We start from the raw sequence: 24,606 nt of genomic DNA, 5'->3' as shown, positions 1-24,606 counted from the left end.
GGGGTTCTCAAACCTCTACTCAAGTATCACCGCCACGTCAGCTTTTATTAATCACCAATGTACTTGCTTACAGCTGCTTATGAAAAGAATGCTGGGTGATTGCTTCAGAAACCTTGTCCGACTTAGAGCCCCGAGGTGAACTTTGAGAACCACTGGTGTATTCTGGAGAAAAGCAGATTCAATGTGAGCTGTGATACCTTTTAGTGGACGAACATTATAGTTCTTGGATAGATAAAATAGTTTTATCATAGATACAATTATAGTTCTAAGAACTTTCAACTTTTTAAGAACCCATACAGACCACTTGAAGAAGGAATCTATGAGATTTCAAAAGTTCTGAATACTAAAATAAAGAACTCTAATGTTGGTCCACTTAAAGGTATCACAACCTACATTAAATATAATGCATAGCGAATAAAGAACATGATAGTTTTTTTTTTTAGCTAGATATGTCACAGTGTTATACACATGTAGTATGTACTAATTATGAATGTCTTGTATTATTTGTAATTGTAGCTCTTTGTTCATGTTACAGGTCTTACTGCAGCAGCGTCCCTTGTATCCTTGGCCTGGGCCCTGGCATCCTATCAGAAGGCGTTACGTGATTCCCGAGATGACAAGAAACCAATTAGTTACATAGCGGTTATTATCCAGTTTTGCTGGCACTTCTTTACCATTGCAGCCAGAGTGATAACATTTGCTCTCTTTGCCTCGGTTTTTCAACTCTACTTTGGAATATTTATCGTCCTTCACTGGTGCATCATGACCTTCTGGATTGTCCATTGTGAGACGGAATTCTGCATCACTAAGTGGGAGGAGATTGTATTCGATATGGTTGTTGGAATAATCTATATCTTTAGCTGGTTCAATGTCAAAGAAGGAAGGACACGGTGCAGGCTGTTTATTTACTATTTTGTCATCCTTCTGGAAAACACTGCCTTGAGTACCCTTTGGTATATGTATAAGGCCCCCCAAATCCTGGATGCATTTGCTATCCCGGCACTGTGTGTAGTGTTTAGCAGCTTTTTAACAGGTATTGTTTTCATGCTGATGTACTATGCCTTCTTTCACCCTAACGGACCTAGGTTTGGGCAGTCACCGAGCTGTGCTTGTGAAGACCCTGTAACTGCTTTCGCCCTGCCCCCCGAAGTGGCCTCAAACACTCTTAGGTCAATGTCCAACAACCGGAGTGTGGCCAGTGATCGAGATCAGAAATTTACAGAGAGAGATGGCTGTATGCCAGTCTTTCAAGTGAGGCCTATTGCCCCCTCTACACCATCATCAAGGCCCCCAAGGATTGAAGAATCAGTCATTAAAATTGACCTGTTTAGGAACAGGTATCCGGCCTGGGAGAGACATGTGTTGGACAGAAGTCTACGTAAGGCGATTTTAGCTTTTGAATGTTCACCTGCTCCCCCCCGGCTTCAGTATAAAGATGATGCACTTATTCAGGAGCGTCTGGAATATGAAACCACACTGTAACAAAAGCAGTACACGAATAAAATAAATACAAAATGGACTTTCAAGAGCTACAACATTACGTTGAATGATAAGGGTTGCCAGCAGATTGGTGGCAATAACTAACCTGCATAATCCCTATCAGAAGTGATCAACAAGCCATGGCATTCGAAGTCATGAGAAACTTTCAAAGTGGCTATTCATCATGATTATCATTCTGTCTAATGCTGTGATCACTGGCCTGCAGGAAAAGTACTCTTTGTGCAATTTCATAACAATTTAATGGATTAACTTCGGTGCTGGGAGCATAAGCAAAGTAGTGCAAAAGTGCCAGGGCAGTGGCGTCTAGTACTGAAGAGGTTCATCTTAATCTAGAAGCAACCTTTCAGCATCCCTGATAGTATCCTTGTGCTATCAAGAGCTATAATTATGTCCTTGAAGCCTGGTGAGATATGACTCCTAAGGTTTAATTATGTGATAGAAGCCTTCTGCTTCGGGCCTTTACAAGCCAAATCTGAGGGTGGTGATGCTGTAATATAAAGTATTACCAAAGCTTTTCGGGTTCGTTTAGCAGAAGTTTTATATCTTACATTTCTAAAAGAATTAAACCATGAAAGCACTTCATGAACTCAGTCTAGTTATAATTCTAATGCCCAGCTGTACTATGCAGTGCTATCCTATGCCTTTGTGCACTGTAAGGCCTATGCCTTTGTGCACTGTAAGGCCTAAGTGAATGGACTTTAAGGTACAGTACAAAAAGATATCACACTATTTAGTAAACATGAAAAAAAAAGGCTGCAAGTTGTAGGCTCTAACTGATAATATATTGTATATATATAAAATTCACTAATGCGGCAACATGGAGGAAAATAGGGTGGTGTCCACTATATATGCGAGGTATATTGGGGTAACTATCAGGGTAAGTGTCCACAAATACCTGACCAAGGTAGCCTTGAGATGAGAGTAATAATCTCCCCGGCAAGTCAGCTGCAGCTACCACTGTTGACCCGTAATTCAGTTAGTGTGTCCGGTGTAGAGTATGCAATAGTACTCACTGGAGTTCACCGTTCCCCGTTCCTCGTGGCCAGGCAAAAACACTGAAGATATTCTGCGTCCCTTGGCGGCGTCTCTCCGATCCACGTAGGCTCCAATTCAAATAAAGATCAGAAGAACGGCCATTCCTTGAAGAGGCAGAACTCACCAGCCGAAAGTTGAATTAAAAAACACTTTTATTTGAACTACATAAAAGAGTTTGACATCCACAAACAAAAAAGCTCCTCCCACGCATTTCACGCCGCACTGGCACTTTCTCAAGGAGTATAATACTCCTTGAGAAAGTGCCGGCGTGGTGAGTTCTGCCTCTTCAAGGAATGGCTGTTCTTCTGATCTTTTTTTGAATTGCACACTATTTAGTAACCTGGGCCTACATATTACGCAGATTTAAACCCCTTTTAATCCTAATATACATGTAACACCACTTTTTTTTAACAATAAACATCATACGTACAGAATGAGGATAAAAAGCGCTAAAACAATTGACACCTTTATTTAACTTTACTGTTTCAAATAACCTACAATGAGAAGACAGATTGTTATGCAGAGAAATGTCGCCGTGGCATAGCACAGTGAATAACAATGATAATCATGATGTACCCAAGCTGCAAAAAAATAAAATAAACCAGGATGTCTAGGTTTAATATTTATAACTTTACTTGGAACTCGTAAGGAAAAAGTAACGAGCGCGCTGTAACATACAGGAGATCAGTTTCAGGACTCTGAATGCATGGCTCCATATGACTTTATGCAGGTGTAAGAGAAAAAGAACTCAACATGCCATACCCTTCTAGTGCCAAACATTACATAGTGTAAATGATTGCTCTTGCTGCCTGAGGAACACAAAATATGTGGCATGACGAGCCCTACAAGAGTTTGAAGCAAGAAGGAACCGTTCTCCCAATGTTCAGACAGCTCTGTTTTTGTATTCATACCCTAAGTAAGATGGTGTGTCTCTTAGAGGCTATTGGGCCATCTAGTAAGTATACACCGTGCTGTAGAATAAACTACAACATTTGTGGAAGACCATCTTGACCCTATTCAAGACTTGTTTTCATATCTATATAAACCCACAATGAGAGAGTTGTAAAACAGTGCTTTGTTGCTGCAAACGTTTAGGTTTTATTACCCTCCCTAGATAAAAAAAAAAAAAAATAATGTTATGTTATAAGTATCTCCCAATGGTGCTTTCAGTTGCATTAAAAGTGCAAGTTCAAATTTGATAGTATTTTTTGGTGAAATAACTCATGAATTAGTTGAATATTTTTGTATTGTAAAATATGGTTTACAAAAGGTATTACTTTTTATAGTCCTTGGGCCTTTTCATACATCTCATCCTCCTTAATAACCTAGAATCAAAGGTAAATAAAGTTGGTATATTCTAACAGTCACAGGTTAATTAGAAAATATTTTTAATGTGGTACAGTTATATTTTGCAGCACAAATGCTCACTGACAGCATGGGCGGGCACTTTTCAAAAATATAAAAATAGGAGGAAAATGTAAAATCCATATGGGGCTATAAAAAGTACCAAAACATGCAGGCCCATGTTTTCTAAGCAGTGCTATGCCACGAGGACCATTGTGGCTCCCAGAAAGTGTCTTATGGAACAGCATTGCTTAGTAAATATGGACCTCAATGAGAAAACATGTATAAACAGTTTCACGACTGACAAGGTAAACGTGTCTCACAATGCAATTAATGCAATTGTGTGAGGTTTTAGGCTGGAGTAACAGTGGTTATTTGACATTTTACTTCCCAGGTTCCAATGGGGTATTTGTTTTGTGCTGCTGGAGAATTATAGATAAATAATTGTTTACGAACGATGCAGAGCTATGAATTTAACCAACTAATTTCTAAACAGGTTTCTAGATCCTTTAGGTAACACAAAATAAATCGTAACTTCCATAACACCTTCAATGCCAAAAGGGCCTGATCTAGCACCCAGGTTGCTTCAGCATTGCAAAGGGTTAGCTGTGACATTTTATGCTAAACTTCCACCTGCCGCTTATCTAGAATTCCCGAACACTTGATGGGGGATGTCTGTGTGCCGGAGACCTATTCTTCACTGATATTTGCCAGTCATTGATGTTTAAGAGGAAATCTAATAGTGCATGATCTCAAGTAGGGTAAGCTGTCCTCGAGGTCACGCTATTAGCAAAACACCCTCAAAGATTTGTCGGAAGAGTAGACCGTTCAGTGGTGAAGAACATTATTCTTTGTTTCAGCTGACCCCTCATTATACTTTAATGACACAAATATTATGGGAAATCATTTTTTATTTACGTTTTTCATCTGTTTAGTCATTCCCTAGTGTCTTCTTTTAGACTAGTCTGCGTAGATGTAAATGCAGTACTTTTGATCACTATGGAGGTTACGGTATTTAGCCCCCACACGCCCCCCTAAAAAATGAGTTGTGTGGTTTTCAGAAGAATAGTAGCAGACTTACCAAAGAAAATTCTTCACTGAAACTCCCTGGATTCATTCATTTTCCAAGTCTTGTGCTTCTCACCTGGTGAAAAGAACTAGAAGGGGGGGGGGGAATGATAAATGACCACATTGTCATATGTCTCCCCAAAAAAAGATGCTACGTGAGTCCTCAGATAGGTTAAACGAATTACACATTAGGATCACCATGCCAAGGAACATAAATGATGTGAGTTCTAGGACCGTAGGAAAATGATTAACTGCGTTTGTATGTGTGCAAATCAATGCAAAATCTGGTGCTGCATCATTTTCCTTAGTTTCATCTTTTTTTTATTTGGATATTATTTCTTTTCAGACAAATCAATAAGGTAACCGTGCAATCGGACTGACACCGTCGGTTTTACCATCCGGTTTCATCATTTTTATTTAATTCAGTAAACCAATTTCTAAGCAGAATCACAGTATTTACTACTTTGCACGTATCATCGTTCTTATCTAAGCCCTGGTAGTGTCTGCCAGAATGCTGGTAAGATTATTTTACCAGAAACAATATTTGGTAGATGTTTTCATTAGTTTTAGTGGTTATTGACAGATGGTTAGATGGGTATTAACAGCAACATACAGTACTGTACGTTGGGTTACCGACTTCAGGGGTGGGCAACTCCAGTCCTCAAGGGCCACCAACAGGTCAGGTTTTCAGGATGTCCCTGTTTCAGCACAGGTGGCTCAATCAGTGGCACAGTCAAAGATTGAGCCACCTGTGCTGAAGCAGAGATATCCTGAAAAGCTGACCTGTTGCTGGCTCTTGAGGACTAGAGTTGCCCACCCCTGCCCTAATTGCCTGGGAAGTTTTCAGCTCCATTCAAATTAACTAATTGAAATGAACAGAGATAGAATCTTCCAGAGAACTAAACAGCGTCTGAAATATTGGCCGTAACCTTCATGCTGTCACAGAGATCTGCAATGTGCTGCAGCACAGGGATTACAGCATGGGTGATAATGGCAGGAGGTACAGTAGAATGTGCTATAACTCAATCATGGTACTCTGGTGCCCCCATGATACCTATATAGGATAATATATTAATGACCTCAAGCTACTGAGGTAATTTATCAAAGTCTCCCAGATCCACAACTGGTCCAAAAAGGGTTGCAAGAAACTACAACAGATTTATCAAAGTAAAGAATCCAGGTAAAAGCCATGGGATTTATCCATTGATAAATCTGATCCTTTTTTGCACCGGTATTACTCCAGCAAGGGGACGTTTCCCTAATTGCAGGTTGCTTGCATTCCACTCCTACTTAAAATAAACAATGCTTGTTAAGCAACTCATATTTGTACCTACTCGTACTGTACGCCCCACAGAATGAATTGTGCTTGATTCATTAATAGAATAAGGCCTCCAATAAGACCAGCTGGCAGACAATGCTACAATTGGTTTAAATGGTTAAAGTAGAAATAACAAATGTCCGTGTGTTAACCCCTTCATTGCTAGAGAGTCCTGCAGTCGTGGCCACTCCAGAACTGTAGTGGTCGACGTCAAAACAGATGTTATTAATATAAATTAGTAGTGATGTTTATGTCAATCTAAGTGTGATTTCAAATTGAAATTCACTCCCAGTAAAGGTCAATCTTCTTTTCTATTAAAATCTCTACTCACTGTACCTTCCATGTGTCTTGTCATTTCCAGAGGATTGCTTTATGGAAAAGAACGTATAAGCCACAATAAGAATAAAAATCATACTTTGTTCATTACTGCGGATCACACCGGCCCAGATCCACAAAACTGGGTTAATGACTTAAAGATGAGTTCACTTAAGGTAACGCCTCTTTAAGTGCTAACGGGTATTTTCAAAGCTCACTGACGTAGTGCTAAGTGCTATTTTAACAAGCGCTTTTGTTACTATAACGGACGTTAGTGCTAATACTATACAAAAGAGGTTCTCCCTGTAACAATGCCTAGGCACAGAGCTCCATAATGATTAACACAGGTATGCAACGCGTTACATAAGTCATGTGGGATCTCCTTCCAAGGCCCTGAAATATGGGTTGAGAAGGAAAGAACTGATCTTAGTAGAGTCCCACGTGCTATACTGTATATAGCCTCTGAAACCCACCTTCAAACAACACGTGGAGAGACACCTATGCTCAAAAAGGAGCACACCTGAGATACCTGGGATACATGCTAACAGGAAGCATGTAACCATACTTTGCATATCCTATTAGCATATATCTCTGGTGTGCTCCTTTTTGGGCCCTGGGGTCTTTTCATGTTTTGTTCCTCTCTCCCCTCCAAACCCCATATTTCAGGGCCTGGTGGTAGATAACGCCACCTTTAAGTAAGACAGACATAACGTGAGAAATATTAACCTAATGCTGTGTGTACCTGGGCCTCAGGATATCAGCCCTTCATTTCCTGCCCTGCAAACACCACGCTCAGAGCAGATTTGGCTTAATGCCAATTTTATTTATCGACCTATAAACTGAAACATCAAAGGAAAGATAAGGGGCTTTTTAACTGATTTGTCAGCAATATTTTTAATACAGTGTTTGCAAATGACACACAGACACAGACACACAGACACACACACACAATTGCATCATTAGTGCTGATAAAAGCTAATTTTTACGAGGGCTATTTGCCTAGCGGTTGCTTTAGCTTTCTCATCTGCATTCTGACACCTTCTTTGGTAAAAAAAATCACTAGCAGTGTGCTTGTGCAGTATCTAATTTATGCTATAAATGAATAAATGCAATCATTCCATTAATTGTAGCTAGGAATGTATGGCGCTAATCTAATGCATTGGAGAATAAGTCCGCCTTCTCCGAGGTGCTGGCCAAACAAATAGGCTAGTATTAGGTGTTAACGTTTATTAATTATGTAACAATTTATTTTGTTGTTTTTTTTTAACCCTGCGTCGGGGTACTGTGGCCACGCCCCTTTTTCATGATGTAAATAGCTTCTAATGTTGCCAGGAGCATTATGTGACACACAGCACGCAAACATGGACGTCAGTACATTCAGATCAGCTTTACAAATGCTGATCGGCAGCCGCGCAAGGGTTTTAAGTCTGTATCCTACAATTGTGCCCTTTTTTCCCTTTCGTACATAGCTCCCAAAGAGCTAACGCTTCTTTGTATCACAAGCATTATTTAACACAGAGCTGACGCATTTTTCATGTATGCAAATGAGCTGCATATCACAACCCATTTGTTAATATATAATCGTTAGTGATTATGGGGGTAATTCCAAATAATATTCCTGCAATCCATCTTTGTAATACAGTAATGGCAAATTTGAATGCACCGCTGCACCACTGCACGATCCGCTGCATTAAAGAAATTATCAAAGGAGCTTGCTTACATTTCATGCAAATCATAACGTGGGTGAGACCTGGTGGTGATTTATTTTAAAGAAGCAATCCAAGCGCTTTTTTTTTTTTTATAACTTTGGTTTTATTGGGTGAGATACATCTTACATGGTAACACCATCCATTGTCTACAAATATATCACCATATTTAAATCCTTCATTTTTTTTATATAAACCTTCCAAAAATTTGACAAACTCACAAGACGAACAGGGGGGGGGAGACACGCTCATTAACTAATGGAGCAGGACGAGGGAGGGAGGGGGGAGGAAGGGGAGGGGGGGGTGAAGGGTGGGAATGCTTGATGGATGGTCCAAAGATCCTCTACCAGACGGGCTTCTTTTTTAAAGATTTATTTAAAAGAACAAATGACACCGAATTGAAGCAGGAGGTTTCCGGAGCCGAACGCGATTAATTTCAGCTCCGGGGACCCCCCGCTTCCGGAGATACTTACCTCCGTAGGGGGTGACGGCAGCCGCTCCGCTCGGCTACCAGGGTTCACAATATGGCGGCGTTTCAAAGCTCCTGCGCCCTGCAGGCCAACAGGAAGCTGTGACATCATCAGGCTCGGCTTCCTGTTGCCCCGCGGGAGATGTTAACCTTAAAACCCAGCTAGCTCTGCCGGACGAGCTACCGGCACCGCCTTCAAAAGTAAGTATCTTCCTTAGCAGGGGGTCCCCGGAGCTGAAATTCACGGGGTTCAGCTCCCGAGACCCCCTGCTTCCACCCCGTTTAAAACAATACAAATAAATGTTAAGAAAAAATAAAGCACTTGGATTGCTCCTTTAAGCTAGGGAAATGTAAACAAATGACTAAAAGAGATACAGAATTGATGATATCCTATTATAACGTGGGTTGTTTACCCTGTATTTCAGTGCTTGCCACAATATTTCTGAGCCCAAGTGAAAATCACCGGTACACGTAGGTAGTTAGTTATTCTATAACAGATACTTGGTCAGATGCAGAAATCCTTTTAACGTAAATTGCATCTTGCTGAAGTGTGTAAGGGGCTCTTTTTAACTGGTAATATATGAGTAAAACACGTATCTCATGACTTCGTCTGTGACACAAGAAACATGTACAGTAAATGATGTCCTGGGTTTTGAAATATATGTAACAAAATCAATATATAACTATTATATAATAAAGATGACACGCTGGACTAAATGTCCTTTACAGTTAGCAGTCAGCACTGCTCGTTTTTCTTTGGTTGTGGGCATTTTTTTTAATGACCTAAACTGCTGGGGGTTCCTGAGATACAGTATCTCAGGGACTATACAAATAAAGATATACATACATAAAGCCGGCTTTCCCAGCCTCCAGGATCGGCCTTTCTCAGGCCAACAATAAAAAGCAGCAATGTCAGGAGATGACGTTGTGACTTCCTGTTAGTGCCTACACGGCCATATTTATGGTTTACTTGGTTCAAACAGCAACACAAAAAAAAACGACAAATATAAACAGGGGGTCCCCCAGATCAGCTCCGGGGGACCTCCCAGTGCATGTACTTAAAAAATAAGATTAAAAAAAAACTGTGACTGCTGCTTTAACAGAAACGGTATTTGCTGCCCCAGCCAGTTCTTGTCGACAAAAATACAAGGGGAATAATTGATGTTGTCTCCAAGTCATCCATGTTTCCAAATTGCTATGGACTGGCTTAGACAGTCCTGTTTTTTTTAATTTTTTTATTTTTACTTTGCCTCTTAACAAAGTTAACTGAGGAACTCTGTCTGGAATATGAGATGCAAAAATAGGATTCCGAGCCCTGAGTCCAGCATACCAGCCAACAAACTCCAGTTTACCTTGTGTTGTGATGTTCCGGGCTGCTCTGTCTTACTCTATTGTACACAAGGTTCTAACAAACAAGCAAATTGGTACACAGTACAACACAGGGAGTTGATGATTGTCACCCAGGTAATCTGGTATTATCGAGAAGCTGTTACTTTCATGAAGATGACATACCTCAGGGGAGCTCAACTCCAGGCCCAAGTTCCCCCAACAGGTCAGGTTTTCAGGATAGCCCAGCTTCAGCACAGGTGGCTCAATCAGCGGCTCAGTCAAAGATTGATTGAGCCACTTGTGCTGAAGTAGGGACCGATTGAGAGACCTATGTGGAAGTAGAGACTGATTTAGCCACCTGTACTGAAGCAGGGACTGAGTGAGCCACCTGTCCTGAAGCAGGGACTTATTGAGCCACCTGTAGTGAAGCTGGGATATCCTGCAAATCTGACCTGTTGGGAGGAGGGGGAGGGCTTGAGGACTGGAGTTCAGCCCCCCTGCATTACTGTATACACAGCATAGGACAATAGTCATAGCTAAGTACCTACAGTATATCAATTATCATCATGACAAAAACCACTATACAAGTACGAAAAGTATATTTCAGGGTGAAAACAGACATTTTCACACTGCATCTTGCTATATTCATTAAGTCCTTATCGCATGGCCAAACCGCGAAGAAATGGTTATTTATGATACAGTTTGATTTTTGCAATGCAATTCCATACGGTATGCAAATTGTGTATGTAAATAAGGAAATCTCACAGTGACATACTTATGGACTATTCATTAAACTGCTGTCACAGCCTTTGCAGCAATGCTTATCGCCCGGAAAATCACAGCTAGAAATCTTGCCTCCTTCAAAGTAGGCGAAATAGGACTTTTGCTGGAAAGGGTAGAAGGAGGAGAGAGGATACTATAGAAAGAGACCAATTTAGGAGAGTACCCAATGATATATATACCTCTAAATAATGTCATCTATACTCCACATGGTGAGATTACTGAAACACTTTGAATACAGGCATACCCCGCATTAACGTACGCAATGGGACCGGAGCATGTATGTAAAGCGAAAATGTACTTAAAGTGAAGCACTACCTTTTTTACCACATATCGATGCATGTACTGTACGGCAATCATCCTATACATGCATAACTGATGTAAATAACGCATTTGTAACAGGCTCTATAGTCTCCCCGCTTGCGCACAGCTTCGGTACAGGTAGGGAGCCGGTATTGCTGTTCAGGACGTGCTGACAGGCGCATGAGTGAGCTGCCGTTTGGGCGATATGTCCTTACTCGCTAGTGCACTTAAAGTGAGTGTCTATAAACTGGGGTATGCCTGTATATATTTTATTTTTATTTTTCACCTACCTGAAAGAGGTGAGGTTCGAACTGTCAGTTTCTGGGCGTAATTCCAGCAAATTGAGCGAAAACACGTGACACGAGAGACACAAACAGCACGATTTTTATGCATGGATATATCTTAATGAAAACTAAAAATGACAGATTTTTATTGCACCAAATTGTACGTCATTTTTGGCGATTTTGCATTGGTAATATTGAAGTTCAATGGCCAGGCTCCATATAGTAAATGAAGTCCACAAATAATGTAACAATTCAAGATAATGTTTCCTTATCAATCCAGAAAATGTCAATCAATTACCTTTACAGTGCCAAGAAATTAAAAAAACATGTATGCCAACTTCAATCTGACACGTATGAGATAGGATCTTTACCAAATGACAGTAGGATCTGGACTAATTCACTTTTACTGGTTGTGTTCTTTAGCAGTCAGCTATGTAACAACATTACGTCATGGTGAATTTCCTAGGCCCCCTTGACAACATGAATAACAGTGTTCCTAGGGTAACTCACACACTATAATAGCATATAGCAATACAGACACACAGCTTTCAAAATACTAATAATGTGAGGGTGAACTCAAAGGGTTAGGACAGTTAGAAGTCATTACATTCGGCCCATGTATGTATACAATAGCAGCTGCACAAGAAATGTATGAATACAAGCAAGGTATGCAGCATCTCAATAAGACAATGAAAAGAGCCTCACATGGCACCCACTGGTGACACCAGAATACAACCTAGTGTTGTCGTGTTTGTTTTTTCAAAACTTGGATGAAACCACAAAGTGCCGCCAGTTGGAACCAGCTTCTTACTCACTTCTCCCATTGACTTTCAATACTAAAACTAAAAACATAGATGGAATAGTAATGCAAGTTATAAACCCAACCATTAGCCTTTCTGTGATTCCTTGATAAAATAGAAAAATGCGACATTCATTTTCAAGAAAATATAATTCCATCCCCATATACAGTAACTGTTTTGAAAAATGTAATAGAAACACCCATTAAGCAAACCAATATCTTTCAGTCACCAGACCATTTGCGCTAATCCTCCCATGACTTGGTTCTCGGCATACTGTAGCTGATCCATTGGCTAAGTTACAAACAAGTACTTCAGAGACTACCAATCCAATTGTGAGGTGATACAATGACCAAGGAAATGTATTTGCCTCTTTGACTGTCAACTTTCAATCCTTATAGTCAATGACAGTGTAGTCCCGCTGCTTTCAATAACCTTCATGATGCTTGAAATGCTTCTTAAAGGTCATCCTTCAGCATTCCTTAAAAGTCCATGAATATAACGGGGAAGATAGAAAGAGTATGTTGACCATTTAAATATTACAGGTAAAAGGCAAGATAACAGTAAATTCTACTTGAAGTCTCACATGCTACCCACTAGGACAAACCAGAAAGCCACAACCACGTTTAGTCTAAGACTGTAAAGAGATGGACAACAGAGAGTCAAAAACATGAATTTAAATATTATAGTACTCTCATTCATTCTTAAACTTAGTTTAGTGCACTAAAACAGTCGGATGATTCGTATCTACTAATGGTTATCTGTAAAAGGGAGGTATGTTACTGTATAAAGTGAATGCACCTTAACATTTGCAATGCAGGCTACATTATATGTAGCCTTACATTATTCTGGGAATTGGGCAATAAACTGTAGATGCTTGATTATTGTAAAACGGAAGTCTGGAGTAGTGCAAGAAAACATTACGGTCCCTTGTCCATATGAGCTCATTTCACATGCTACATGTGTAGTTATTTCTTGAGGTCATTAAACAACTGTAGACTGTAAGTAAGGACTGCAAACGCCAACAATCTGTGTTGCAAATATCCAGAGGCCTGGTGATTCATTGAGAAATCATTAATAATAGAGATAATTAACTCCCTGGTACCATCAATAAGTTATTATAGGCTGCACACAGAGAAAGGAGACTCAAATGATGTAGAGTTTTGAAGAACAGACTTGAAGAGCTTCCGATGCAGCAGATAATTAACTGAACTTGAAGTTTTACCTTTAATGCTTATTTTTATGGGGTCTCACTGGGATCGAACATGTTAAAAATAAGTGAGGCCTAAAAGTGTTTGTTTCCCAAAACAATGGCTTTCCTATTAGTTTAAGCATATAGTATCTCAGTATTTTATCAAATATTGATGTAAAATAAGACTACTAAAATGGCCTCTATTCTGCATTTTCTGTGACATGCTAAATAACTCAGCTCTATATAGCCCTATATAATTAGTGGTGTTTGTCTTTTGTTCACAGTTGTTCTTTAAAGTGAAATACTAAAAAACTAATGAAATTTGAAATGAAAAAAAAAATCAGATGGCAGGAGAGATGCATGTCTGAGGGATATCCTCCCATAAAAACACTCAAGTTGGTATATGGGACTGCACCTTTAACTGGACCGTGAGGAACCTTGCCAAATCATTTTGAGGTATAAAAGTGGCTTGCAAAGAACCATTAGCTGTGACTTGACAGCCATACATCTGTAAGCAACTCCTTATCCGTTCAGAACTAAAAACAGTGCCTGGAAGTGATCACAAAGTAAATCCGCAGATTAGCAGTCTCAACACTGTAATTACTCATTTAATAGTACAAAGAAAGGGAATGTGGGTGGAATGGGATAAAAACACAATGAGCCATTTCATTTTGCTCATTGTTCCAATTAGGCTACCTCATATGAAGCCTCCTCTCTCAGCAGAAAGCTAAATGGAATAAATGGCATGCAGCCATTTATACTCCCATAATAACACTTTACTAAATCCCGGAGTAGTTACTGTGTCATTCTATTCTCCCTCTCTTTCTCATTGCACTATGCTTCACCGAAGAATGGAATCGTTAAAATCCATGACCCTAAAGCCTTTGCGGCATGCTGAAGCTATAGTATCTTGTACTCACATTCAATTTAAGTTACTGTGTAAATATTTAAATAGTATCATTATCACCAGTAATACTGTCGATATTTTATATTATTTTCCTTGCCGTTTCTTAAATATTATAGTGAGATGTACTGTAACGTGAGTGCATCTATTTCTAATAAATGAAGACAGATTGTTTCATTGGACTGTGGATTTGAAGGCTGACCTGTGTGTAAGTTATTTCATCAGATTGTATGTATATTTTGAATAATGTTAAGGCCGCAGTGTCACTTAGTCAGGTGACATGTAGTCAGAAACTTCCGAAGCACTTTCCACTGGTAATAAGGTTGAGGAATTATTGACGCCATATATGTAAGAGGATTTATGAGTCAATATCTGTCTCTACCTGTAAGGAACGTGAGTCAGAATATAATTTATTTCCTTGGTTTTAACTCCTTATTTGCCATTGTGGATTGCATATCGATATAATGCACAGGTTTGTTTGTTATATAAACTCCAGAGAGGCTGTTCAGGCCATTTTTGATGGAAAACCCAGTTGGCGATAATGTGTTTTTCTTCTGGTAATGGCCCGAATGGCCCCTTGAGAATATACAATTGTAACATGTAAGTAGCACTCACAAATACAGTTTGGATTTTGCGGGTGCTCGTCACTCCCACGTCCTGGAAGTATATAACAGTTGAAGAGGAAAACAATACATAAAATGAACAGCACTCAACTGGCCTTGTATCAAAAAGTAATCAATTTATTGTGACATCAAATATGACCGACGTTTCGGTCATGTTCTTGCCCCTTAAAAAAGACACAAGTACAGGACCAAAACGTTAATCACATTTGGTGTCACAATAAATTGATAACTTTTTGATACAACACTAGTGGAGTGCCATGAAAGAAATAATTATCTTCAGAATATAGCAAATAAAAATGTCCCTTGTGAGCATATTCACATCTCAGACAGGTCTGCAACCCTGCTGTTCACCATTATCTCTGAGCACAGCGCTTCCACTACAGCTAGGGATTCTGTGAAATAACATGCAAATGAGCACACTGTGACCCCTTTTGCTTAATGCCCATGTTAAAATGGATCCCTATAAATTTAAGCCTGCCATATTATAAAGCTTTTCAACACAGCCTGGGCTAAAGAAGAGCATAGCCAGTAAAACCTACTCACAGACAGCTATTTCAACCTTTTGGGTCTCAGTGTGAGGCTGGTTATACTGGCTTCGCAATGTGAAGCTGAAATAGGTTTCAACCACACATTATATAAGTTATGGGGGGTAAAAAAAAGTGACAAAAATCCCCCACCGTTTAGCATACAGCAAATAAATATACCACCGGTGAGCAGAATATGGACATTTCCCTGAATGTGTGGTAGCTCACTCTGCCTGTGAAGGGAACAATGACGCTACGTAATAAACTGAAAGTGTCCAAGTACGCATTGATGCTGCTTTAAAGGTACAGTTCTACATAGGACCAAACCAAACAAATTAGTGTGATATTTAACCATGTATATTGCGTGAGGGCACCCTTTATACAAGAGTTTTTGGAAGTTCTGGAAATTTCCCATGGTTCTCATGTACAACAGGCCCTCTGGCTGTATGGCTGTCTGTCTGTCTGTCTGTCTGTCTGTCTGTATGTCTGTATATGTATATACCCAGTGGTGGATTTAAAATGTTGCCGCCCATTGGCACTTACCGTTTACCTCCTCCTGCAGCGCTGCCCTCCTCCTTCTGCGCGCCTTTCCATGACAACACAATGCCATTTGACATCACATTGTCATGGCAACGCATCGTCACGTGGTGGCTGCATTTAACGCTGCAACACTGCAGCAGGATGAGGGTGGCGCAAAGGAGAAGGAATTAGACCTTTTGCAGAAGCCCCACGCTCTCCCCAGGCAATCAGTGGGGAAGAGAGCGAGGCCTCTGTAAATGGGGGAAAAAACGAAGATTTGCCGCCCCCAAATGTTGTTGCCCTAGGCCTGGGCCTAATGAGAAATCCGCCACTGTATATACCTCTTCCTTTCAATAGCAACACCATGATGAGCTAGGTCTGGGGGGTCATCGCCAAGGTGATTGTTCCACCTCAATGTTAAGGTAATTGGATAAACAGTATGAACACCCCTTCCATTTGTGATGGCCAATTAGAGAGACAGGTTACAAGGCAAGAGACACAAGGGCAGTAATACCCATTATAATACCCACTATAATTTACAGGGTGCAATGTCTACAAACATTTCCAAGATAAACTTTCAAACATGGTTTTTTTTGTTTTTTTTTAAATGTAATACTTCTAATTCTGTGATTTTTGTAACAGGCATCAATTATCTGTCTCTAACCTCTCATACACAACTGTATCTTTAAGCCTATAGTTTTTGTTCAATTGCTCTAACATTTGAAAATAAAGCCTGTGTCACTAAAAGGTGTATAAATATGTATAATTACTAGGTCAGGGCATCAAGGCCAAATCAATATGTCTACTTGTGGGAAATCTCATCCTTGGCATGGTTCATTGTATGTAGTGTTGCAGAGAAAGTGGCGGAAGTTGGTATGTTCTTGTATGCATGTAGCACTGAACATGGGGGAAAGTTCAATGAATTTACGTCCCTAAGAGAATTGAATCCAATAGTGTGACTGTAAGCGATATATAATGACTTTTCCTAAGTAGCTTGCTCTGATTCAGAATGAAGCTTTCACTTGACATCATATGGCCCATATTTGCTAAGTGGTGCTACTGCATAGAAACCTTCCTGCTCTAGAAGACACCTTACCTCGTATTCAAGAGAATGAGCTGTGAGGTGTTTTATGGCATAGTACCGCTTAGTAAATATGGCCCTAACTCTTTAACTAATTGCCTTGTCCCCATTATACATTGTCTAGTATACCAAAATATGTAACAATTTCAGTTCTTATTAACTGTGCATTAGCTCTGGCCATTGATGTGGAGCTATCCATAGGAAAAGATCAATGCCTGACACAGCCATTTTCATTCCTCTATCTTTTTTTTTTGCTCCGAATCAGGAGGAGAGAAATGCAGCTTTAACGTATTCATGGACAATACAGAAATATTTTTAGTGTACCACTTTGAGTTGGAAATGTGTGAAATTGGGTTTTCATCTATTATCTACTGCAGGGATGGCCAACTCCAGTCAACTCCAGTCCTCAAGGGCCACCCACAGATCAGGTTTTTAGGATATCCCTGCTTCAGGACAGGTGGCTCAATCAGTCACTCAGTCTTCGACTGCACCACCTGTGCTGAAGCAGGGATGTCTTGAAAACTGACCTGTGGGTGGCCTTTGAGGACTGGAGTTGACTACCCTTGATCTACTGTATCGAGTTAAAAAAAAATATATATATATCCCAATTTATGACCAATTTCATTACTGGACTATGTTAACAGATGTGGCTCATTGCATTTGTGCTGAAAATGTGTATTATGTTCTGTCAATGAACTCAGTAACACTTAGTACTTAGTACACTATGGAAATGTGCGAAACATGTGCACATGCTCCCGTGCACGGTGAATGGAGATGTGCAAAGATTTCACAGGGGGTTGCGAACCAGACCAAATTTGCCATTTTCGCGGCCTGTCACGAGTGATTTGCATGAAGTCAATGGGCCTATTCTATAGAGTGTATGGCTACGGCACCGGCGTCGGTGCTGCACGCGCGCCTGGCAGGCTGGCGGTGCGTGCATCTGTGATTTCTGGTCGGTGGCTGAGCAGCAGGAGATTGAGACGGGGGCGTAGGGGGGCATGGCCATGACATCACCCGACAGGTTTGCCCTCATTGGCTGAACCGCCGGGGGGTGTGAGCAGCACTCCATCGCCACTTCTGAAGACAATTTTACTGCCTTCAGAAAAATCTGGTCGTGCAACGCGGCGCCCAAGGCAGCGAGTGGGCCCAACACCATTAAGGGGCGGTTCTTGTTCCTGCATCTCACGCCATAGCATGCGCTGCAGCATGTACCGGCGGCCTAGCCTTAGGCTGCGTCCATACAGCCTTTGTCCGCGCGGAGACGTGTGCGTGCGTGACGTCACCCGCGTGAAGTGGGTGTGTTTTCAGGACATGGTAGACACGCCTTCAGGGGGCTTGTGTCTTGGGGCGTCTGTGATGTCATTGAGCTGGTTCGTCCTCACTGTGCGAACCGATCACGTGACCTGCCCGTCTCGACGATAAATCAGTTTCAACTGATTCCTCGCGCATCATGCGCCCCCATCCTGCTGTTGCAAGCGCGCGCCCACGTGGCCTATGGGCGCAATCAATGCCTTACGGCAATGTGACTGGGCCACGCGCCTTTTATCCTGGAACCTAAAAATCTGATATATCAATGTGCTAAGGTGCTTTGCATCACACGTGTTCCCCTTGCATTAGTGAGCTATGTAAGGAGGGGTTTGGGACTGGTAAAAGGGAGGATTTTCTCAGTGCAATATTATCATTGAATGTATCACAGGTGGTGGTTTTTTTAGGTAGTGTTTCTCATCCCATTATTTAAATCTGCCAGGTCTGAGAACAGCATATAACAATTTTGCTCGACAGATTAGTGTCCGGTGTAAGAAAAGCGAGTAATCTTACTGCATCTTAATACCGTGCGGCTTGATCAGAGACACATTCCATCTCCACTGATTAGGACATTTTTATTTGTCATCTACATTAATTATACTCTTCCTCTGCCTAAAACGCATCAGACTTGTATTTGTGAGCACATACAATGTACAAACACTGCTGTATTGAGCACAAAGCTGAAAATTAACTGATTGGTTGTGTGATCATTGAGAAATAGCTACCTAGGGTTTGAAAACAATTGATACATCTTGATGGACTCTTCCCTAAACATGTCATGAGATTTCCACTGTTTAAATACTGTTAACCCCTGCTGTCTTCTGCCCTGCATTTAATTGAAGAAAGATCTGTGCTTTAGGGCCAGATGGTTAAAGCTCTTATAAATGAGGGCTCTTAACGGGATGTTACCTAAACAGGAAAGGATGTTATGGTCCCTGAGTTAACATGCTATTCCCAAAGTTAATTAGAGATGCAGTCAGACCTATTGTCAAGTATTTGGTCAGGAAACCATAGTTCAAAGCTTCCTGACCACTGCCTGCTCGCGGAAAACACCTGCGACCAGTCTAATTGCCCATCAGGATTAACACAGCAGGGGTCCCTGCTTCTGAATGTGACTCCCGCTGTGTGAATCTTACCGGGCTGCAGCAGTCTGGAAGAGATGCGCAGTGAGAGTAGATAGAATCAGTCCCTCTCTCTGCACACTTCTATCTGGCGATCGCACTGCTTTTATTTTTATTACATAGTATTGAAGCAGGGGAACTCCGGAGCTGAACCGCATTCATTTCAGCCCCACAGACCTCCTGCATCCTGAGTTACAGGCTTCGGTATGGAGTGCCGGTATCTCCGCCAAGTTCAAATGTCCTGGTCACGTGATGCGGGAGAATTAAATGTGCAGGAGATACAGGCACCCGATACCGGGGCCTGTATCTCAGTAAGTAGGGGGTCTCTGGGGCTGAAATCAATGCGGTTCAGCTCCGGAGACCCCCTGCTTCAATACTATGTAATAAAAATAAAATAAAAGCAGCGTAATTGCCTGTTAGTGGTGTGCAGAGAGAGGGACAGATTCTATCTACTCTCACTGCGCAGCTCTTCCAGACTGATGCAGCCCGGTAGGATTCACACAGTGTGAGTCACATTCAGAAGCAGGGACCCCTGCTGTGTTAATCCTGATGGGTAATTCCCCCCTGCGCTACACTTTGCGGTGAACACGCCACGTTTGCTCCACGGTTCAATAGCACGTGTGTGGGGCAGGGTGGAGATAAAGCTGGCTACATCTGTATAAATAAAACAATATCCCAAGCGTAACTTAAATAAAGTGAGTAACATTAAGTCCCGGCAGTAACCTTAACAGAGTTTTGTGGATAGGAGATGATATGATAACACCTCATTCGGATATAATGTGCATGTCATTATCATTAAGGTGCGTTATAGGTAAAACTGTGCTCTTTATACTAGGAAACATGGCGTAGCATTATGTTATGGGTCTTTGCGGATACTGCATTACCGTTCCCTAGCTCACGCTAAGTGGCATTTTTGAGCTTTTGAGCATCTGTCCCTTATAGTCAGTGTTCGACAAACCTATAAATTTGCTCGCCCCGGGCGAGTGGATTTAACCCCCGGGCGAGTAAATATTGGCCCAAGCAGCACACGTTTGGTACTAGGTGGCGAGTAGATTTTTTTGTGTGGCGAGTAGATTTTTTGGTGATTTGTCAACCACTGCTTATAGTATTACAGTGAACTGCCTTCTTTAAATCAGATCTGGGTGGGGTGAGTACAATAGACGTACTTCTGTGTGTCAGGGAAGATAAAAGCACATTTCTGTAAAACGAATACACAAAGGCGCTCGCTCTCGGTGAGATATGTATATGCCAGGGTTATTGATTGCCTTTTTTTTTTCAGAGAAACATCCTGCTTTTGTCAGGCTCAGCTCACTGTGACTTGCACTTCATTAATTCAGCCGACATTTTAATCTTGCAAACGTGTGACTTGTAATATTGTAATCAACTCATTTCAAGCTGACATTAATCAGCAAGCATAAAGAGAACTTGTTTTTTAGGCTGGTGACAATCTGCGCCTTTGGCTATTGGTGAGAAGGCTCCGTGTAGTGAACCACTAACAACTCCATGCTGGCTAATTCCTTATCATTCTTCAGTCATTCATTCATTTCGTTGGTTTCTGCAAGTGAGCACTTTAAATGAAAATGGATTTTCCCATGTAAGCGGTAGGGAAGTTAACATTTCAGTCTGTCTAAAATATTACTCACTTATTGAGTGATCTTATGCTACAGTACACTAAAAGCAAACTCTAATTAGTAAATCTGAGACATTTAATTTGCTTGCTTCATTAATAAATTATTGAGTAGCATTCAGCATAAAGTAAAATTATAGATTTATCACATGCTTTCTGAGATGTAAAGATTATAAGCCATATTTACAAAGCAGTGCTATTTCATAAGACACTTACTGGCGCCAAAAGATACCTTATGGCCCAATCGCTTGAATAGGCCATGAGAGGTCTTATGGGTATGAAGGCGCCTTATAAAATAGAACTGCTTGGTAAATATGGGCCGGTAAGATGAGCATGTTATCTTATAATTGGGGATATGCTTGAATCATTCAGTTTTGCAGAGCATTTATTTCAGATCAGATAAACAAGCACACATTTTGGCAATACTTGTAATAGGTACAATAATTATTGACCGAAAAACATTGTGTACGTATCCTGTAATTATCCTGATAGCACGAGCGCAGGCGTTGAGCTTGGTGGTCCTTGCAGGTGACACAAGTCATGGCCGTAAACCACAGTAAATGAAGCTGTTGAAAATAGTTTTTTTATGCAATAAAATGTGGTTCGATATATCTTTTTTTAGTCATTTAGAAAAGAAAGGCGCATGAATGTAAAAATAATATAAAGAAATCATATAAAACAATATTAATTCACTGCCAGTAAACAGAAATTTGTCCCAACTATTCTGCCCATCTAAAGCATGAGACCTTTTTGATCGTTGATCTATGTTCCTTAATAGCTGCCGATTTAAGGTTATTCTGGGAGATAATTTCAATCATACTGAGGATGACCAACACAAGTATAGAACAGGTTTAGTGCAAGCGCTGAAGACCTTCTAGGCAGATTTTATACAGTGCTATAAAAGCACAACTCTAAAATGTTATACATTTTAACAAGGAATTAAAAATAGGGTCTGTTGGCGTCCGTCTGAAGCCTGTATCTCAGCGTGTGACGCGGACCCAGAAGTGCAGACTGCACGAGGATCGGAGTGGAGCAGTTGCGGACACGCTGAGATACAGGCTTCACACCGACCCAAAAGCAGAGGCAATCACTGAGAGTTTCCCTCACATTCATACAAGGCGCTTAAAGAACGGAGGAATCCGTAAGTTTTATTTCAAAAGTTTATGTTGTATGTTTTTATTACATTTTAAAAACGTACTATTGGCATCTTTCTCTATTCCACATATACACAAGGTTAATTCCTCAGAATTGAAGTATACCTATCATCAAAGAGAATTTCATCATATTCCACCATATCATTATGTGAGTTCTGTGGTTGTTCATATCAATGTATAATAATAATAATAGCATGTTCTTGTATAGCGCTGCTAGTTTTACGTAGCACTTTACAGAGACATTTTGCAGGAACAGTCCCTGCCCCGTGGAGCTTACAATCTATGTTTTTTGGTGCCTGAGGCACAGGGAGATAAAGTGACTTGCCCAAGGTCACAAGGAGCCGACACCAGGAATTGAGCCAGGTTCCCTAAACTCTGTGCCAGTCATTGTCTTTATTCACTGAGCCGCTCCTTCTCCTATGATCACTATAAGGTTCTATAATTATACAATCACGTGGAGGTATATAGCACTGTGGCAGGACGGCCTGTAGCCGAGGTCAGGGAACAGTCCACACGTGTAGTTTCAGGATAATGAAAACGTTCAGTGGCTTTATTTCTCCACAGCATAACATAACATGTGGGTACACTGTCCCTTTAAACACCAAAACAAAACCTGCTCCACATTGGGAGAACTGACTAACACCCCAGGCCTATCTATCAGGCTGGCTGGCTAAACCATTTACCAAACCATAAGTGTATATTAAGCAGTCAGGAAAACAAATAAACAATTCTTACTTTGGTTGAAAGAGTTAGTTGGTGAATCCGTCTGGCTAGCAGCTCACATAGCAGAGTTCTCTGGTCTAAGGCAGGCAGCTACTGCCAGTAACAACATCCTTTTATACCTTGCTGGTTATCTGGTGTCAGCTACATCCTGATTACCTAGCTTCCTCCTGAGTTAACCTTATGAGTGCTGGATGAAGCACTCAGCCATATGTCTCCCAGGCATAACTGATAGGGGTTGACTTCACCCTGTCACAAGCAAATTAAGGTTATTTTGGTATCTGGTGACATTTAATGCATGACGTGGTTTCTGGAGACTCAGTTTAACATCCAACAGGAATACTGGTGTATGTAATTAACATTGTATTAACAAGATTCACGGTATATACTATACACTGTTTTTCTTTATTGTCACATATTGCACTGAGCATTAATTCACGAGGACCAGAGCAAAGGATTCCTTCTAACATACATCATAGCAACATTTAAATTCCGTGCTTTGCAGTCAGGGCCGCTTTATACATTAGGCCAACTAGGCACAGTGCCCAGGGCCTACGAACCATTTAGGGCCTACAAAATTTCACTTGAAAAAATACCTAAACAAAAAAATCACAAAATAAGAGAAAACAGCACATTTTAATTTAAAATGCCTTCGAAGTATCGATACCTTTAAATATCGAAACAAAAGTAGCGATGCCAAATATCGCTACTATAGAAAGAAACAAGCAAACGATGAAATTAGCATAAAAATTAGTACAAATATCGGACACACAGACCTCTAGAAATAAAAGTGCCTGGGGCCTACGAAGGTCTTAAAATGGCCCTGTTTGCAGTCAATATCATGATGGCAAATCACTGTCACAACTGGCAGAAGTTGGACTGGATAGATACTCGGAGGATTTTTTCAGTTCATTGGGGTCCTCCTTCATTGAGCCCTAATATTTCCAATGCAAAATCTCCCAAAAACTAGATGCATTATAACCAGACAAAAAATTTAAACTTTCACCGTATTCATTTGAAATTATCTTACTAAGGGCCTCATGCAGAGAGCAGCGAATTTTAGAATTGGAGAGGGGGAAAATTTTTAGCTTTTTTGGAGAGTTTTTTTCTTCATATGCAGAAAGGGCAGAAAACTGCATTTACAAGCCTTTCTGCATATGGAGAGTTTCAACCAGCGCTATAAGCGCTGTTGAAACTAGTGGGGAAAAAATCGCGTTTTTTTTTTTTTTTCCCCTCCACCGGCCGCGGAGCGCCAGCTGCTTGGTGGAGAGGAAAAATTTTGAAAATCGCGCCATTTTTTTGGCGCGAACAGCCACTAGATGGCGATCGCGGCTCTCTGCATACGGCAGGAAAAAAAACTGGAGAGATTAGAAACTCTCCAGCCGCGCGGCGAATTTCAAGGGAAAAAAAAAATGGCGCTTTTTCCAAATCTCGCCATTTTCGGCTGTTTTTAGCGCGATTTTCGCCGGAAAATGGCGAGATTGCTATTAGCGCTGTTCTCTGCATGAGGCCCTAAGTGAGATACCTGGAAGAAATGCAAATAATAATACGTCAAAACTATTGAAATGATTTATTTGCATCAATTTTC

The 24,606-nt window shown here is 40.8% G+C and overlaps 1 protein-coding gene across 1 annotated transcript in view; it reads left to right on the top strand.

Moving 5' to 3' along the window:
* XKR4 (XK related 4) overlaps positions 1-5,615 on the top strand; it is a 333,040-nt gene extending 327,425 nt beyond the window's left edge. Inside the window, exon 3 of the mRNA XM_075584300.1 lies at positions 536-5,615. Coding sequence (XP_075440415.1) covers positions 536-1,482 — 947 coding nt within the window. The 3' untranslated portion in view covers positions 1,483-5,615. The remainder of the gene's footprint in view (positions 1-535) is intronic.
* The last annotated feature ends 18,991 nt before the right edge of the window (positions 5,616-24,606 follow it).

This window comes from Ascaphus truei, chromosome 2 (genome assembly GCF_040206685.1).
Source record: "Ascaphus truei isolate aAscTru1 chromosome 2, aAscTru1.hap1, whole genome shotgun sequence".
In the NCBI taxonomy this organism is placed as follows: Eukaryota; Metazoa; Chordata; class Amphibia; order Anura; family Ascaphidae; genus Ascaphus; species Ascaphus truei.
The sequence above is the reverse complement of the archived record's forward strand: the minus strand, read 5'-3'. Positions and strand labels throughout refer to the sequence as shown.